This window comes from Dendrobates tinctorius, unplaced genomic scaffold (genome assembly GCF_039654945.1).
Source record: "Dendrobates tinctorius isolate UK_male_01 unplaced genomic scaffold, ASM3965494v1 ptg000265l, whole genome shotgun sequence".
Taxonomy (NCBI): Eukaryota; Metazoa; Chordata; class Amphibia; order Anura; family Dendrobatidae; genus Dendrobates; species Dendrobates tinctorius.
The window spans coordinates 5,363,820-5,383,114 of record NW_027361932.1 but is presented as its reverse complement, the minus strand read 5'-3'; the positions used below and the strand labels follow the sequence as shown (position 1 = coordinate 5,383,114).

Below are 19,295 nucleotides of genomic sequence, written 5' to 3'. Positions count from 1 at the left end.
GGCGGCTGCGAGCACCTAATTTTTAGACTGGTGAAGGCCAAAATCCCTGGGCCTCGCCAGCTTGAAAATACTAGGCCGCAGCTGTCTGCTTGTTCCTTGGCTGGTTAACAAAAATAGCGGGGACTCCACACTTTTTTTGGGAGGGGATCCCACTATTTTTGCTAACCATCCAAGTTAAGCAGACTGGTGCGGCTTGGTATCATAAGGCTGGTAAGGTTCATGGATATTGGATCCTTACCAGCCTGAAATACCAGTCCCAGTAGTCTGCTTTACTCTGACTGGTTATCAAATAAGGGGAGCCCCATTTTTTTTTTTTTAACATTTATTAAAAAAAGGAGGGGACCTCTCTGTGTGCTTTCCTCTACTTCTTGTGTCATGTACTTCCGCATGTGTCACAAGATTCACCATTATTTAAATTAGTACACATGCGTAGTAAGCTGCGTTCCCGCACTTAATATGCATGTGACTAAAAAGATAATGTGGTTTTACCGCATCTAATGAAAAGTGTATGGGTAATTTACGCAGAGACTGAGCATCTCCACTACATAAATAGACATGCTGCGGTCTGGAAAGACGCACCGCTTGTCTGTCTCTGCGGGTGAGCTGCGGGCATCGGTGCACACGTAGTGGGCATGGGATTTCTTGAAATCCCATCCACTATGCTGTAACAGCTGGATGCTGCAGGTTGGACAATGTACGCAGAGTCCAACACGCAGCGTTTATGGACTGTGGGAACATACCCCAATATATCTGCAAAGAGGAAATCACTTTTTTTTCCTTCCCATATGCCAACTTTAAATTAGCTTTATTTCAAGTGACAAAAAAAACAAAACACATGCAGTGGAAAAACGTATCCATAACACAGGTGACCTGCCAGTGACCTCAGGTGCAGATTTCACCTGCGTCAAAACCTGAACAAACATTGAGCCATTTCTGATCGTGTGTACATATCCTAAAACTTTTGGTCATGATTGTACAGGTATTTTCTTATCTTAGCTGCTCTGCTCACAACTCCCTACTTGTGATGAGCAAGTATATTCATTACTCGAGATTTCCCAAGCATGCTCAGGTGATCTCCGAGTATTTGGATGTGCTCGGAGATTTAGTTTCTGTCACCTTAGCTGCATGATTTGCGGCTTCTAGACAGCCTGAATACATGTGTGGATTTCCTAACAAACAATCAATCCCACATGTATTCAGGCTGGCTAGCAGCCGCAAATCATGCAGCTATGGCGACGGAAACTAAATCTCCGAACACATCCAAATACTCGGCGATCACCAGAGCATCCTCGGGAAATCTCAAGTAACCAGTATACTCGCTCATCACTACTTAATACTCAGAATTCCCTTACACAGAGTGTTTGAATAGATCTTTGCCAAGCAGCAGTTAAAAGTAGCTTCTAAATAAACAGAAAATGGGCATTGCATTTGAGACAGTGAATCAAAATATAGTAATAATAGAAATTCAAAACTCTGAAGTGCCTGCAGGATATTTAAAGAATAACTAGACTTTTTTTATTTAGGAAAAAGATCTCACATAACCTATGGCCACATAGTATATATGGATTGTCAAGTGGTCAAATTTCTGCTCACCAAAATGGCCAATTGCCATACAACCTCATTTCAGGTGCAACGTCAACTACTACACCCCTTATGGAAACATCCTTTTAGGAACCCAGGAATAGATTTTTTTTATTTTTTTAATAAATGTTTTAGCTAATCAGCTGGATTACAGCCTGCCATATATATTAACAAGTTGCAAGAAAGATTAGGACACTGCTGTTACCAATGAAATGTCACCTCAAACTGACTTGGGCAGTCATCTGCTGGCTCCATTTTTAATGGCAGGACATCAGAGTGTACACAGACTAATGGCCATTCATGGAAGGTACAGATGCCACTGTTGGCTACCATTTTACATTTTTTCAAAAATATTTTCCTATTCTACGTATTAATGAACTTTTTCCAAAGGTCTCTGTTCTGTATGTCCATGTCCTTCAAGAATCCCATCACAAGTGCTGGAGAAAAAGAACAACAGTAAATGCCAGTAGTTCCACTCAACAGCAGAGTAAAAATTTCATTCAAGGGTATAAATATAGTGGGTGCACAGAGTGCAGTGATATCTGGGCCCTGGAGAGGGGTTCATGTTGGAATCGAAATTCTAGACTAGTGTTGCTCCCGTGTTGGAACTGTTGCACTGGGGTCCACAAGCTTAAAGTTACACCACTGCTGGCAGTATACTATATATTACATCAAATCCTGTTATACCAGTGAAATCTTTATAAGCTATGAAGACCCATAAGAATTTCTATTGCTAGAAGTAGGGGTACCAGCCCTTTAACCCAAATGTACATGTAAATATGCCCAAATAATAACACTTCAGAGGTCTATGCAAAAGTTTACAAAAAAGTAAAATACAAGGTTTATCTATTGCACTGACTACAGTAGATAAGCAACATTGTGTAATAGACAGAGAATTCAAATTTTGAGGTATAAACATTTACTAGAATGATTGCTTCAATTTCCCTGTACTATACAGTGTGTTCTTTATAACATGTCGATAGTCTGTGTACAAAAAAAATTAATATATAGTATCAAGAATGATACAGGGTACTTATAAGACATAGCTGTTCCAGAAATTCAGTGTTGCAGGCGTTTTCCATCAGCAACAAAAATATTCAGTTATGCAGATCACATACACAGGAGCCACAGTGTAGAGCAGGATTTTCCAAGAATCAATTAGATGTCAGGAAAAATTATTCGCTTCATTCTAGCCCTTATACAGAAAAGAGAAGCAGACTAGTCAAGTGTAGAACAAACCAATGGCTGTAATGTTTGAACCAATTTCCCTGAATGGAAAGCACACTGGAATAGCGGGTAACCTGCAATATATTCAGTGTGAATCTTTAAAAAAAAAAAAAAAAAAAGAAGTATTAACTGATAAACAAAACAGGCCATTTACAATACTAGAATGTTCATTGATAACAGCAATAGAGCGATGTGCAGCCACAGCCATTAGGCAGATGCTTCAAACGTTAAACCAGTCATTAACCCAAACTGGAAGAAAGGCATTTTGCATTGTATTTTGCAGTCGACTGACTGTCTTCAAACCATATCTCAGCACATTAAACAAACCCAACAGCAACCATCATTGTGTACCATTGTCTGGTACAGTGTAAGCTAGAAACAGGGTGCTGCACTCTGAGGTCGCAGGAATCTTCACATCCTCCTGAATGCCTCTCCTTTTGAGAACGTCATAGCAAAGTTCTAGATTCTACCAGACTTAGTTCTTGAAGCGTGTTTGTTCACAGATGTGATTGAATTTCCTGGAAAGAGAAAGAAGAAATATTTTACCTTTTGATCTTTTATAGCATTATTGGACTATCAGTTTTTTAAAGATATCAATACTAACAATATGTTATTTTTAGTAAATGAATTGCTTTCTTTATCGCCTTATTGGGGGACACAGATTACCATGGGTGTATGCTGCTGCTAGGAGGCTGACACTATGCAAAAAAACAAGAAAATTGACTCCTCCCCGGCAGTATACACCCACCGACAGATACCAAGTACCTCAGTTTGTGCTTAGTGTCTGTAGGAGGCGGACCGGGATCTCCCCAGATCCGCATCTAACCATTTTCTTTTAGGTTTTTGTGTGTGTGTATTAATCTTTTCCCATTTATTTTCCAGATTCTACATAGGGAAACAGGGGGTAAATGTTCACCCTGCTTTCCCATATCATGCGGCTGAGCGAGCAGTGTGGTGTCGCCCACATCGCAACTCTCAGTACCGCAGGCAGGACTTTTTCCATATCACCATTCGGTGCTATGGGCGGACGACAGGTGGCCGGTCCTTGCCAAAACAACTCCTCATCCCTTTCCTAGGACAGGGCTGAGAGGAAGACGGTAGTCGCCATCGCTCCCAACAAAAGGACGCCGTCTTCTACGTGACACGGGTAAGAGGACCTCTCCCAGCGGCCTGTCTGCTATGCATGCCCCTGCGGTCATCCTCTTCCGGGACGTCAGGTAAGACCCTAACGATCCCTTTAGCCCCGTATGTCTTCACAAGCAGTGGTTTCAAACTTTGAATTTCCCGCCTCTACTCCCCCACTGCAGCCGCGTGCATCACATCGCAGCCGCGCTCCGTTTATACTAGGATCAGGGGGAGAGGCACACAAGGTCTACTAGGACACAGGGTCCTTGTAAGCAGCGGTTCAACGCAGGCTCACCTTTTATTATCGGCGCCGCGGGCATCAGTATAAGAGCTCGGCGGGGAGGGAGACATGGTTTCACTTTCGCTTTCAGCACGCTCCCTCCTCCCTGTTCGGAGCGCGCTCCCCTTTTCTCTGGGCGTGAATTTCCACTCTGGGCACGCTTTTTCTCGCGCCCATTTCACACCAATCACAGCACTACTTTCTTTTTAAGGACGTCAATCTCCATTTTTACCGCGTCCCTCCTCTGCCATTGCCTAGTCTCGTCATGACGCCAAGTGCCGCCCACCGATATCACAGCCAGCTTCCTCCTGCAATTTCACTGGCTTCCTGCGCTGCTTGGGGGACACGTCAGGGTCCAGCTCGTCAGAACTTCGGTAGGCGCGGCGCTTAATGGAAAAATTGTCTCTCTGCAGCCCTTCTATTTAGTGCAGCCATAGTGCTCAACATACCTATGTTTAACCCTTCAGCGGCACTATCTTTCAAGCCCACCGTTATCCACTACGCTTGTGCACGCTGTAAAAGGAAGTGGGCGTCAGGTCAGTCGTCTCCCCTCTGCCTGTCCTGCAGCCCTTCAGCTATGTCGGCCTCTCAGGAGCACACCGATTCCCGGGATGAGGGCACTTCCCCTTTCCCAGAGTGGGCCGTTGCAATGTTCCAGTCGGTCTCCGATCTGACTAAAGTCTCTCAGTCCCTGGTCCAGGTCCTAGAACGTTAGCCTCAGCTATCTACAGCCACCTGTGCACCGACCGCCTCTCAGGGTGAGTCGTCCGCACCTGACCGCGACCTTCAGAGGGACAGGCCGAGTAGGATTTCTAGGAAGCATGTTCTGTTTGACTCGTCTTCCAGTTCGCTAGGCCCGTCGGCTTCTCCCAGGTGTCCTTCTCGGTCTTCAGAGGACGACCCTAGGTCTGACGACGATCCCCAATCGGGATCTAGTTCAGAAGCAGATAATATATCTAAAACGCGGAATATGGTCGACAGTCTTCTTTCTGCCCTCTTCCAAACCTTGGAAATTAAGCAGGACGAACCTCCTCCTCAGGAATGTTCTGTTCCATTTAAACGAGCGAGGCCTCCATCCCAAACCCTTCCAAACCACAAGGAGTTCAATACTACTCTAACCAAACATTGGGAGCACCCTGAACAACGCTTTTCAGGCTGCAGGTACTTAGATGTCCTGTATCTTTTTGCTGTAGATCTGCTCACAAAATGGACCAAAGCCCCCGAGGTGGATCCTCCCGTCTCTCGTATAGCCTCTAAGACGGTTCTATCCCTTCCGGATGGGGCATCGCTTAAGGATCCAACAGACAGGCAGATAGAATCTCTGGCTAATTCTATTTTTGAGGCATCCGGCGCCTCTCTCTGTCCTATTTTCGCTTCCTCCTGGGTGGCAAAAGTCATTTTAGCTTGGGCAAAAACTCTTCGCAGAGGCATCTTAGCGGCAGCTCTCCAGGACGAGCTGACAGATCTAGCAGATCAAATTAATCATGCGGGTAAATACCTCTTAGCCGCCTCCTTGGATGCGGCTGGGTGCGTAGCAAGGGCTAACGGCAACATAGTAGCCGTACGCCGAGTCCTTTGGCTAAAGTCATGGAATGCAGGTACCACCTCCAAAAAGTCGCTTACCAATCTGCCTTTCCTTGGTTCTCGGCTCTTTGGAGCCAAGCTAGATCAAATAATTTTGGATGACACTGGTGGTAAGAGCACTTCTCTCCCTCAGTCTCGGCCAAAACACTTTTTTAACAGAAAGGGTTTCCGGCCGTTTAGGCCCTTTTCTGCCTTCTCGTCCACAGAAAAATCTACCCAGCAGGGTTCTCCTCCAAGTGATGGGTCACCCCCACCTGGAAGTTTTTCGCGGACGCTTGGCTGTCTCATCGCATCCGGATACAAGATCGAATTTGCTCCCAGCCAAACAGACGTTTTTTCCTGTCTCGACCCCCAAGACAGCGGTCCCACGTTCCAGGATTCTTTCAAGCCGTCTCCTCCTTTCTTTCCGCCGGAGTGATTGTCCCCGTTCCCTCAGACGAACGGTTTTCAGGGTTCTACTCAAATTTTTCCTAGTACTGAAAAAAGACGGGACCCTTCGACCAATCCTGGACCTCAAGTTGCTCAATCGCCATGTGAAGATTCTCCACTTCAAAATGGAGTTTCTTCGATCAGTGATAGCCTCAATGGAACCTGGAGAATTCCTCTGCTCTGTGGACATACGGGATGCTTATCTTCACATCCCTGTTTGTTTGCAACATCAGAAATATCTTCGGTTTGCGATACAGGAAAATCACTATCAATTCACGGCTCTTCCCTTCGGCCTAGCCTCTACTCCCCGTGTTTTCACGAAGGTGATGGTGATGGCCATCCTTCGATCCAGGGGGATTCTCATCATCCCTTATCTGGACGATCTCTTGTTCAAAGGCTCGTCCCGTCAAGACTGTCTCCTGAGTCTTCACATAACCCTGGATACCCTCGGCCGTCTCGGATGGTTAGTCAACAAAGAAAAGTCTATTCTCAGACCCACTCAGGGTCTGACCTTCCTAGGCATGGAATTCGACACGAATCTGGCCCGGGTGTTTCTTCCGAGGGAAAAATTTGCGTCTCTGTCCAAAGAAATTCGAGCTCTCAAACGGCCGAAGCCCATTCCCCTTCGGCTCTGCATGAAAGTTCTCGGGAAGATGGTGGCTTCCATGGAGGCAGTGCCTTTTGCACAGTTTCATCTTCACCCCCTTCAGCTGTCCCTCCTCTCAGCTTGGGACAAGACGACGTTGTCCTTAGACCGCCCCATTCTCCTCCCTCTCAGAGTGAGGCATTCTCTGACTTGGTGGGCAATGCCTACGTCAGTCCTCCAGGGGAGGTCCTTCCTCCCGCTCCAGTGGCAAGTCATTACCACCGATGCCAGCCTTCTAGGTTGGGGAGCGGTTTTCCATCAGAGAACGGCCCAAGGACGCTGGATTCCACAGGAAGCTCTGCTCCCTATCAATCTTCTCGAAATCAGAGCAATCTTCCTGGCCCTTCCTCGCTGGCAACCTCTTCTCGTCGGCAAGCCGGTCCGCATTCAGTCGGACAACGCCATGGCTGTGGAGTACATAAACCATCATGGCGGCACGCGCAGCATCCAAGTGATGTCAGAAGTGGCCAAGATACTGCGCTCGGCAGAACAGTACGTTCCAGCAATCTCCGCTGTTCTAATTCCAGGGGTGGAAAACTGGACAGCCGACTTTCTTTTTGAATCAGATCTTTTTTATTAAACATTCAGGAATCAATACAGAAAGAATATGACATCTTATATAGCTAGTAAAAATTACATTGAGAGCAGATATTATTTAAAGGGTAAAACTCTTCCTGTGTAAGAAATAAAAAGAAGAAAATCTCAAAACACAGATATTTGCATAAAACTGAGCCTATAAACAACATGGCTCCACAAATAAACAAAAATCAAAATTATACATCAGTGCCTCATTTCAGCGGGAAAACCATCCCCGCCAGCCGCGCCACTCCGCATCATATTTCGCCGCCCCCCACGGATATCAGGTCCAATCCACCCCAGCCCCCTCCCACCGCGCCACTCAAAATCTACTTCGCCACAAAGGGCACTAGACTTTATTTTCACCCCCCAAGCATCCCCTCATCGCAAGCACAACAGCAACTGGTCCAACATCGCATCCCGTACCAGTGCGCCCGAGGGGAGACACGGTGACTCCATCCATGGCTGCCAAATTTTGTAAAACTTTCTTATTGCATTTCTTTTTAAATAAGCCCCCCTTTCCAATCTGATGACATTATTTAGTTTATTTTTAAGCTCTGACGATGTTGGTGGCATAGGATCCAACCAATGATATGCAAGTATCTTTCTTGCCTGATATAGGATACGTGCTATTCCCAGGGCCACTGCAGAGTCCGGGTCAAATTCAACAAACATAGACGAGGTGACGGTCGTATTGTGATATGGTATACTTGGGCTACGAGTCCCAGGGTCTGCCTCCAGAAATCCCCAATGTGCCCGCACTCCCACATAACATGCATCAAGTGGGTGTCATCCTGCCCACACCTAACACATTGTGTATTGGGCCTAAGTCCCATTTTAAATAATAAGCTGGGTGTTTTATATACCCTATGAATGAGATATATTTGCGAAAGCCGCTGGCACTCAGAAACCGCCATTTTAGGGACCTGTTCTAGAATATCGGACCACTGGTCCTCCGTCAGGGGGCCAACGTCCCGTTCCCACTTATTCTTAGCAGCAGTCAGTGGATATGTCTCCAGATGGGCAGGAAATAATCTTTTATATAATTCAGAGATAAGTGCCCTAGAAGACTCAGATGCAAGTAGCATATGTAGTGTTTGGTTATGTGTCACTATCACCGGATTTGTCCTTCTCTGTTTTTCCAATGCATGTCTTAGCTGTAAGTACTGATAAAAGAAGACATGTGGGAGGTGAAATTCTGTTCTCAATTGTTCAAAACTCTTAAGAGTATTATTTTGCAAAATTTGTGACACCAGATAAATCCCTTTATCTTCCCATCTTCCGAACCCCACCAGCTTTTTGATCTCTTGCAAATCCGGATTTCGCCACAATTCCGTAGGCCCATTTATCTTCAAAAGAGACTTACCCCTATCCCACACCTTGAAAATCATAGCCAACGTGGGGTATCGTGCCCCATTTATCTGCCGTCTTCCCACCTCCAACCGGCACCCTGGATATTTCCATACCGATCCTTCCCTCACAATATCACCACCATTGTCACGCGCCCCGTCTCTACCCCAACCCTTAAGATGTTGCATCTGGGAGGCTATAAAGTATATGAATGGGTTTGGCACCGCCAATCCTCCCTCCTCCTTCCCTCGCTGCAGTATCTCCAAGCGAATCCTAGCCTGTTTTTTCTTCCAAATTAATTCCAGGAATAATGTATTTATTTTTGCAAAAAAGTCCCTACAGATCCACACCGGAGAATTATGTATCAAATATAATAATTGTGGCATCATTACCATTTTGATTAAGTTAGATCTACCAATATTCGACAACGGCAGGCGACACCAAGTATGTACTTTTGCTCTAAATCGCTGCAACAGGGGCTCCAGATTCAGAGCCCGAAAATCCTTCGGGGCAGGACTAACAGTTATACCCAGATACTTAAACTTCCGAACTACAGGGAGCGGTATCTGTAAACCTGAGAAATCCGCCGGGAGAGGGTCTATCGGCATTAAAGCTGATTTGGACCAATTAATCCGAAGACCAGACCTCAGCCCAAATTCTCGAATGACCTCCATTGCCGGCAAAATCGAGGAATGTACCTTATCTAAATATAGAAGTAAATCATCCGCGTACAATGATATCCTCAACTCCACAGTTCCACACCTGAATCCCATTATTTCTCTGGACTTCCGAATTGCAACTGCCAATGGCTCCACCGCAGTAGCAAATAGCAAGGGCGAGAGCGGGCACCCCTGTCTAGTACCTCTCCCAACAGGAAAAGACTCAGAGACCCTGCCATTAGCCCCAACCTTCGCCACCGGCGAGCCATACAACAGCCTCACCCAATTTATAAATCTGTGTCCAAAGCCCATTTTCCGAAGTACCGCCCACAAAAAACCCCACTCCAGACTATCGAACGCCTTAGCGGCGTCTAAGGACAAAATTGCTCTTCCCCCCCAACTCCCCAGAACTATGTTGAATCCCCAAGTATAGTTTCCTAAGGTTCATAGATGTGGCTCTGCCTGGGATAAATCCCATCTGATCCTTCTGTATAACAGATGAGATAACTCGGGACATCCTATTGGCGAGTACCTTGGCAAATAATTTAACATCTGTTGATAGTAGGGAAATTGGGCGATATGAATCCGGAACCTCTGGATCCTTTCTGGGCTTTAATATTAAAACTATCAAAGCTTCCCTCATAGATGGCGGGAGGCCCCTCTGCCTTTCAGCCTCTTCAAATACCTTAAGTAGCTTAGGTAGCAGTAAGGGTGCATAGGTTTTGTAAAACTCGCCAGGCAGGCCATCCATTCCTGGAGCCTTTTCATTTTGCATCTGACCAAGCGCCTCCTCCAACAGGATGTCCCGATCCAATGAATCCCTATCGCTATCAGCCAATGCAGGGAGAGAGAGAGCATCCAGGTACTGCTCAATCTCATTCTCCGTGAGACTGCAATCTGATGTGTATAGTCGCATATAATACCTCCTTATCTCACTCACTATGTCCGCACTGTCCGTGACAAGACCACCCGAGTCCGTTTTTAGCCTATTGATATATGAAGATCCGTCCTGTGCTCTAATGACCGTGGCTAATAAATGTCCTACTCCCTCCCCCTCTATAAAATATTTTTGTTTGAGGAAATAACGTTTATTTGCTGCCGCCGACATGAGGTTTTCCCTGAGCGACCCCTGTGCCTTCTCCAAAGCTTTTTTAGTTTCCTCTGTCGGGTTGAGTATGACCGCAGCCTCCGCAACAGACACCTCCTGGATCAGGCCCCGGGTGTAGCGTCTATTTTGGATTTTCCGTGTGCATATTTCTCTAATATATGAGCCCCTGACATAGGCTTTCATGGAATCCCAGACTATGTGTGATGATGCAGAGTACTCATTAAGTTGAAAATATTCTAGAATGGCATCATGCAAAGATCCCCCTATAAGCTGGATCCAGAAGGGATTAAGCTTCCAGATAGGTCTAGACAGGGTGAGGGGGTGTCCCCATGAAAGTGTGACATGTAGCGGCGAGTGATCAGATACACTTCTAGGCAGGTAGGCCACCCCTCGTACATATGGGGTCATGAGTGTATTCCCAATGGCCAGGTCTATCCGTGACATAGCGTGGTGGGAGCTAGAGTAGCAGGAAAACTGTCTGGCTGTGGGGTTTCGGACACGCCAAAGATCTACCATACCCAGCTCCACTAACGTTCTAGCAAATGAGGTTGAGGCTGCATCTTCTGATATGTTTCCCGAATGCAACTTATCCAAATAGGGATGCAAATATGTATTAAAATCTCCTATTAGAAGAGTCGGCGCAGGGGGAAAGGAACCCAAAATAGACAAGATTCTTTTTACTGGTTCGACTGAATAGGGCGGGGGGATGTACATGGCAACCAAAATAAATTGTATACCGTATAACGTGCAAAGCAAACATACAAATCTGCCCCCAGGGTCAACCACTGATTTAGTACATGAGAAGGGGATGGACCTGTGCACCAGCACACTGACACCCCGCGCATGGGTCGAGTACGTGGAATGCTATTCATGTGAAACCCATCCCTTTCTTAGCCAATGAATATTATCTTTCACCATGTGGGTCTCAGACATACACAGGATAGCCGGGAGAAATTTCTGCATATTAGTAAATATAGCACATCTCTTATTTGCATCCCCGAGCCCCCTAACATTCCACGCTACAATATTAAGTGATATCGCCATAAGAGCAGACTAAAAAATGAGAAATTGGAGCATACTCCACTCCCGAGGGAGAGAGGCAATCTCCACCATCCCTCGGTACAATGAATTGGGTGACACGGCCGACGCACATCACATCCCACAGAACAATTAGGAAATACAACAACAAACGAAAAAAACAAAGGAGGGAGAGGGAGCACTGCACACCAGTGTACAGCGCCCCTACCCCCAAACACAAGTGTAACTTGCACATTTCTCTCAAATAGAGAGAATCAGGGCTAGAAAACTCGCCCAGAGTCCATGCAGGGAGAAGGGTCCACAGCTTGTCACTGTAACGAGTGTCCACAGCAATCCGGTCAGCTCCCGCCCTGAATCCGAAATGGAATGAACAGTAGTAATTATACCAGCATAGCGTCCTAGACAAAAAGGAGTAACAACACTTGGTGGCGAAAAAAGGGAGAACTTCAAGTATTCTTCCTCCTCATGGACCTCTCATTAATATCCAGCCAGGACAGCGCCATTCCCGCCGTATGAAAAAAGTGCGTTTCTCCATTCACATCAATCCGCAGTCTAGCAGGGTACATCATGGAATATGTCACCTGTAAGTCACGTAGGCGTTTTTTAATCTCAATAAATTGTGCCCTTTTACGCTGCACCTCCAGGGAAAAATCAGGGAAAATGGAGACTTTCCTCCCATTAATAGCAAGTTCCTTAATATCTCTGGATCTGCGCAGGATAGCATCTCTAACTTTAAAGTTTAGGAGCTTGAGTAAGATGGGACGCGGGGGTGCTCCCGGCGGGGAGGCACGCGTAGGGACCCTGTGTGCTCTCTCAATAGTAAAGAATGGGGACAAAACATCTTTACCAAAGGTGTCCATTAGCCATTTTTCAAAAAAACGCAGTGAGTCAGTCCCCTCCGTCCTCTCCGGAACCCCCACCAGTCGCAGATTACTTCTACGGGAGGGGCAGCCGACTTTGAGTCGCCAAAGCCTAGCGTCAGGCGAATGGTCTCTCCATTCCACAGTCTTCGATCAGATATTCCAGCGCTGGGGTTATCCGGATGTCGACCGCATGGCATCTCGGATGAACCACAAGGTTCCGCGTTTCGTAGCCAGGTCCAGGGACCCTCTAGCAGTCGCTTGCGACGCCCTAGTTATTCCGTGGTCCCAGGTCCAACTCCCTTATCTGTTTCCACCTCTTGCCTTGATCCCAAGAGTTGTCAAGAAGATAAAATCGGAAGGCGTGCCATTGTTTCTTGTGGCTCCACACTGGCCAAGAAGGCCTTGGTATGCGGAACTGGTGAACATGCTCGCAGACGTCCCCTGGAGGCTTTCAGACCGTCCAGATCTTCTTTCGCAAGGCCCCCTTTACCACGAGACTTCTCGGTTTCTGAATTTAATGGCATGGCCATTGAGGCCGCAACCTTAAGAGAATCAGGTTTTCTTCCAACCAGATGTTTCAGATGATGGTCAAAGCCAGGAAACCATCCTCTTCCCGCATTGGAAGGCCTTTTTCCGTTGGTGCGACGATAAGAGCCTTTCCAATGTCCTTTTCCATTCTGTCCATACTGGGTTTCTCCAGCCTGGCTTAGATTCGAGTCTGTCTCTCAGTACCCTCAAGGGCCAGGTTTCCGCTTTGTTTATCCTTTTTCAAAGGAAGCTCGCTTCTTTACCGCAGGTTAAGACATTTCTCCAAGGAGTCGCTCATGTGCCTCCTCCTCATCATTCACCGATAGAACCGTGGGATCTCAATCTCGTTCCTAGCTCTCTCCAAAAAAAAAAAAAAAGCGCCGTTTGAGCCCATCCAGGACATTCCTTTGTCTTTTCTTTCATGGAAGGTAACCTTTCTGATTGCCATAACATCCATCAGAAGAGTTTCTGAATTAGCGGCCCTGTCATGTCGTTCTCCTTAGCTGGTACTCCATCAGGATAAAGTCGTCCTCAGGCCCGTTCCTTCCTTTCTTCCAAAGGTGGTATCCTTCCACATCAACGAGGATATTGTTCTTCCATCATTTTGTCCTGTTCCTTCTCACCCTCTTGAGAAGTCACTCCACAAACTGGACGTTGTTAGAGCCTTGCGTGTTTATCTCGCTAGGACTGCTTCACTTCGTCAATCCCATTCATTGCTGGTCATCTCCGGTCACCGGAAAGGGCTTCCGGCATCCAAATCCACGATCGCTCGCTGGATTCGTTCTACTATTCTGGAAGCATACCGTCTTCAGGAACAACGGCCGCCTCCGGGAGTGAGAACTCACTCCTCCCGGGCGGTGGCAGCTTCGTGGGTCGTTCGACACCAGGCTTCGGCTCTGCAAATTTGCAGGGCCGCGACCTGGTCGTTCTTGCATACGTTTGCGAGGTTCTACAGGGTTCATACCCAGGCTTCGTCTGATGCAGTCGTTGGTAGGAAGGTCCTGCAGGCGGCGGTGGCGCATCGGCCGACCTAAGCCCTTCCTGTTCTTTCGTTCCTTATTGCTGTTCCCGCCCTTGGGACTGCTTTGGAACGTCCCATGGTAATCTGTGTCCCCCAATAAGGTGATAAAGAAAGATGGATTTTTGGTTCTTACCGTAAAATCTTTTTCTTGGAGCCTTCATTGGGTGACACAGCACCCTCCCTGTCTAAATTGTACCGTGTTGGGTCCTTGAGTCCCTTGTTGGGTTGGTAAATATGTTTATAGTTCCTTGGCTTCTCCTACTGCTTTCTCACCAACTGAGGTACTTGGTATCTGTCGGTGGGTGTATACTGCCGGGGAGGAGTCAATTTTCTTGTTTTTTGCATAGTGTCAGCCTCCTATTCCTTATTGCTGTTCCCGCCCTTGGGACTGCTTTGGAACGTCCCATGGTAATCTGTGTCCCCAATGAAGGCTCCAAGAAAGAGATTTTACGGTAAGAACCAAAAATCCATCTTTTCTTATCACCCATCAATAATAATAATTCATGAGTTAAACTGTGGTCAAGGACATTGAACCAGGCTAACACAAAGACATAGCTATTTAGTTGGCAGATGAATTGCTTAGACTGGATACAACCACATCTCAATGCAAGCAGGACTAGGTATAAAACTAGTCTTCTAAGGTCAACAGGGAAAATCCAGGGGACCCCAAACGAATCCCAAACTGGATCCCCTTATTTTGCTCTTGCAGTGGAAACTGATGAGGATGGAGACTAAAATGGCTTTTTCTTCAAAGGGGTAATCCGAGATGGGAGGTCCTTCAGAAGGGGGAGACACAAAGCATGCCAACATCAATACACCACCTAATAATTTGCCTTCTCTGTTGTATGTTCTAAATGCAGTAAATAAGTGCAACTCAACTCTAACAGGCCAAGTAGGCTGCATTCAAACTATCTCCATAATCCAACTGGATGTTCAGAGAGGAACGGAACATATCACGGCCACTGAGGGCTGGGTAAGAACAGCAAGAAGCATGTGATCCTGTTCATAGAGATGTCAAAAATCACACACTAGCGGTGGGTAGAGTTGTTGGCCAGAGCTAAGGATCTATAAAACTGACAGAGACCTAACAACATTAACATTGGTGGGAGTCCTGGAGAAAGTGGAAGGAGGGGATCCAGATGTCTTTTTTGAAAATGGCTCCATGACACCTTTGCCAAATAAGTTCTTGCTCACCTATTTGAGGTGGAAAGCAAACACAGGGTCCTTACCACATAGGGACCAGTAGGAAGACCTTCTCAGCCAGTCTTGATTAAAATACTACATTATAAGGACCGAGACATTATCTTAAGAAAGGCTTGGGAGATGCAAGATATCAGGCTTTGTGGGCAGGTGGTCTAATTTTTCAGCGTCTGTCCAGCAGAAGAGAGCTATATTTATGGGCATCAAAAGGAAATTAAGCTCACTAGTAGTTCAGTACTTTATGTTTTATCCTCCCAAATTAAACGTGTTGGCACTAGATATTAGGACATTCATTTAAACATCAAAGGATGCTCTGCGATGGCTGGACATTCATGAGCGTCAGATCCAGCAGGAGAAGGGAGCCGGAAGGGTCAATGCGGAAAGGAATCCATGGATGGAAAACATTGTAACATTTAAAGTTTCCGGTGGGGGGAGCCTACATTTACTGGGGACTATTGTACTGTAGTTCTGTGTCTCCTTGTTTAAGAAAGCTTAAAGGGAATTTTTTTGCCTATCAGCTGCGGCCACCAGCATCAGGGGCTTATCTACAGCATTCTGTAATGCTGTACATAAGCCCCCGATGTAACCTGAAAGAGAAGAAAAAAAGAGCTAGATTATACTCACCCAGGGGCTTTCCGGTTCCAGAGGAAGTCGCGGTCCGGCGCCGCCCATCTTGCAGCGATGACGTCCTCTTCATTCCTGGCTGTCGCAGCGCAGGTGCCGGAATAGGCAAAAAAAAAAAATTGATGACAATCAGCTGCGGCCACTGGCATCAGGGGCTTATCTACAGCATGCTGTAGATAAGCCCCCGATGTTACCTGAAAGATAAGAAAAAAGATTTATATTATACTCACCCAGGAGCGTTCCGGGTCTGGTTCGGGTCCGGAGGGAGTCGGGGTCCGATCCGGCGCCTCCCATCTTGCAGCGATGATGTCCTCTTTTCTTCTCATCGCGGCTCCGGCGCATTGCTCTGCCCTGTTGAGGGCAGAGCAGAGCAGAGTCCTGCAGTGCGCAGGACCTCTTCCGGCGCCTGTCAGGAATGAAGAGGACGTCATCTCTGCAAGATGGGAGGGGCCGGACCGCGACTCCTTCCGGACCCGGAACACCCTTGGGCGAGTATAATCTGAGGGCCCCGTCACACATAGCGACGCACCAGCAATCCTGACAACAATATGACCTTATCAGGATCGCTGGTGTGTCGCTACATGTTGGCTGGTGAGCTGCCAAACAGGCAGCTTCACCAGCGATCAGCACCAGCGACAAGACGGTAACAAGCGACGCACGTCGCTTAGTTGCCCACTGTGTACCTTAGTTACCAGTGCAGGGAGCTGGTAACCAAGGTATACATCGGGTTTCTAAGCGGCGCGCGGCACTTAGAAACCCGATGCGTGCTGGCCAGCGGGAGACCAGCGATCCAAAAAATATCCTGGCCACTTCAGGACGATCAGTGATAACCGGCAGGGGGGCCGGTTGCTGGTAAGTGTCACACACAGCGATCTCGCTGGTGAGATCGCTGTTGGGTCACAAAACTTGTGACTCAGCTGCGATCTCGCTAGCGAGATCGCTATGTTTGACGGGGGCTTAACTCTTTTTTTCTTCTCGTTCAGGTTACATCAGGGGCTTATCTACAGCATTATAGAATGCTGTAGATAAGCCCCTGATGCCGGTGGCTGCAGCTGATAGGCAAAAAAAATGGATGACAGATTCCCTTTAAGATTGATTGCACATGGAGGAAATACCATTTAGTTATGTGAATGTACTTTAAAGGGTTTTTGCACACACAAACGTTTATTTAAATCAATAGAGCTTGGAATAATAATAAGTTCCACTATTGGATGTGTTTAAGTAAAATGTTCCTGTGCTGAGATAATCTTAGCAACATAGCAGGGTCACATTTATGTGTAATGGCTGTGTCTGACCATGCAGAAACATGATCTGATCACACCACAGCTCCTGGGCAGGGGAGGAAGCAAAACATAGTAATACAGACAGGACAGCATTCGATCGTGGCTGAATCTTTCTGTGAGGTTAAGCATTTTGCTTCTGGTTTTTAAACAATATTTTGCCTCAAAGAACTATTTGCGATATTGTACTGTAATGTCTGTTTTCTCTCTTTTCCTTCCACCCCTGCCCAGGAACTGTGTTATGATCAGACCATGTTCCTGTATGGTCAGACACAGACATTACACATTACACAGTACACAGCAGGGGCACATTTATAAGATTATCTCAGCAAAGGAACATTTTACTTGCAAACACATCCAATTGTGGAACTTATTATTATTATTACAAGATCTATTGATTAAATTGAACCCTTTAATGCCATTTTTTATATTTAATCTTATGATATGGGAGCATGCTCTGCTCCAGAGTAGTCAGCAGTTGTTAAAGAAGTTTTACTTGAAAGGGTTCGTTTAAGCTGGTTAGGAGGGAGATGGGTAAAATTGGGGGTGTGAGGTTGGGGAATGCTTTCAATGGTACACACACACACACGTTTATTTTGAGCGATGGGAGTGGAAATAGCTCAGCAATACGCTAAGGTGGGGAATATTTTGAAAGTTCTTTTGATTTTTTAAAAAATGGGTCCAAGAATAAAATTTGAGTCTTGGAATGTTTGTAATCTTAAAGGTAACATCACGAGACAGGAAATCTTTCTACATAAATGAGAATTAGCCATGCTATTATAGGATTGCAAGAAATGCATTTATCCAAGGATTCTATTGATCTACTCCATAGGTCAGGGATGGGGTTTGGCCCTTGGATGCCTGATTAATGAAGTAGGGCTGAATCTAAGAGTCTATTCATGTGCATCCTCAACATATAGGTCTCTTTCAAGAATAGATATGGTCCTTTCTAAATCACATGATAATTTTGTTCCTCTAATATCGAATATTCTCCTAGGTACCAATCAGTCCACTCTTCTCTTCAATTTCAGGCACAGGTAGACCCAACACCAAACATCTTTTGAGCCGCAAGATTTTATAATTTATTTAAAAAAAAAAAACTGACAAAGAAAGAAGATTTGACCATCGTTAATCTCTGCCCCTGTACGGCCTCCACTAGGGGTATAGGATCCTTTCCTTTCTTCATACATGCACTATATATGCCTACAGCACACATTTAGGAAAGAGGTGCCACTAAAAAAAGTTATCTAATGAGCAGTTTGACAGAAAGGTATAATTTAAGTAGGGCTTTATTTGTTCTTGGAAAAAAAAATTGAATGTGCTAGCAGTAAAGGCCACACTGGTTTTAAGCATGTGTAACGCTACGACATACCCGTTGCTGTGTGTACAATAGTGATCTAATGTACCAAGAGCAGAGAAGCCGCGTATAGGCAGGCTTCAAAGCCACATTTGGCTCAAATCAGTAGTTGCACAACATTGCTTTCGCACAATTTAAAAATAAAGAAAAATTCAATTTGCCAGCATCAGACTTAAACAGCTAAAAAACTATACATCTAATATATAAAGCTCAAGTGTGTGTATGTATGTGTGTATGTCCAGGATTGGCATCCGCACTGTCGCAGCTACAGCCACAAAATTTGGCACAGTCACACATCTGGACCCCGAGAGTGTCCTAGGCTATGTTGTGAGGCGAAATTTTAACTCCGTGCGTTCCAATTCACCAAACAATTTAGCCCCTATCTACATAATGGGGAAAAAGTGTGTGTGTGTCAAGCCCCGCCGCTCATTATGATGTCATAATGGTTGCCATGGCGATGCTGATGTCATCATAGGTTGCAAGCCCCGCCGCTCATTATGATGTCATAATGGTTGACTATGGGATGGAGGATGTGTGATGGGTATATGGGCACAGGACTATGGGATGGAGAATACGTATGATGGGTATATGGGCACGGGACTATGGGATGGAGGATATGTATGACGAGGATATGTATGACGGGTATATGGGCACGGGACCATGGGATGGCAGATATGTATGATGGGTATATGGGCATGGGACTATGGGATGGAGGATGTGTGATGGGTATATAGGCACTTGACTATGGGATGGAGGATATGTATGATGGGTATATGGGCATGGGACTATGAGATGAAGGATGTGCGATGGGTATATGGG

General features: G+C 46.1%; 1 protein-coding gene across 4 annotated transcripts in view; it reads right to left on the bottom strand.

Annotated features, from left to right (window-relative positions):
* Positions 1–1,479: 1,479 nt before the first annotated feature.
* CHFR (checkpoint with forkhead and ring finger domains) overlaps positions 1,480–19,295 on the bottom strand; it is a 101,666-nt gene continuing 83,850 nt past the window's right edge. For all 4 annotated transcript variants that reach the window (XM_073559022.1, XM_073559023.1, XM_073559024.1 and 1 more), the window contains one exon: positions 1,480–3,326. In XM_073559022.1, the coding sequence (XP_073415123.1) occupies positions 3,284–3,326 (43 nt within the window). In that variant the 3' untranslated portion in view covers positions 1,480–3,283. The remainder of the gene's footprint in view (positions 3,327–19,295) is intronic.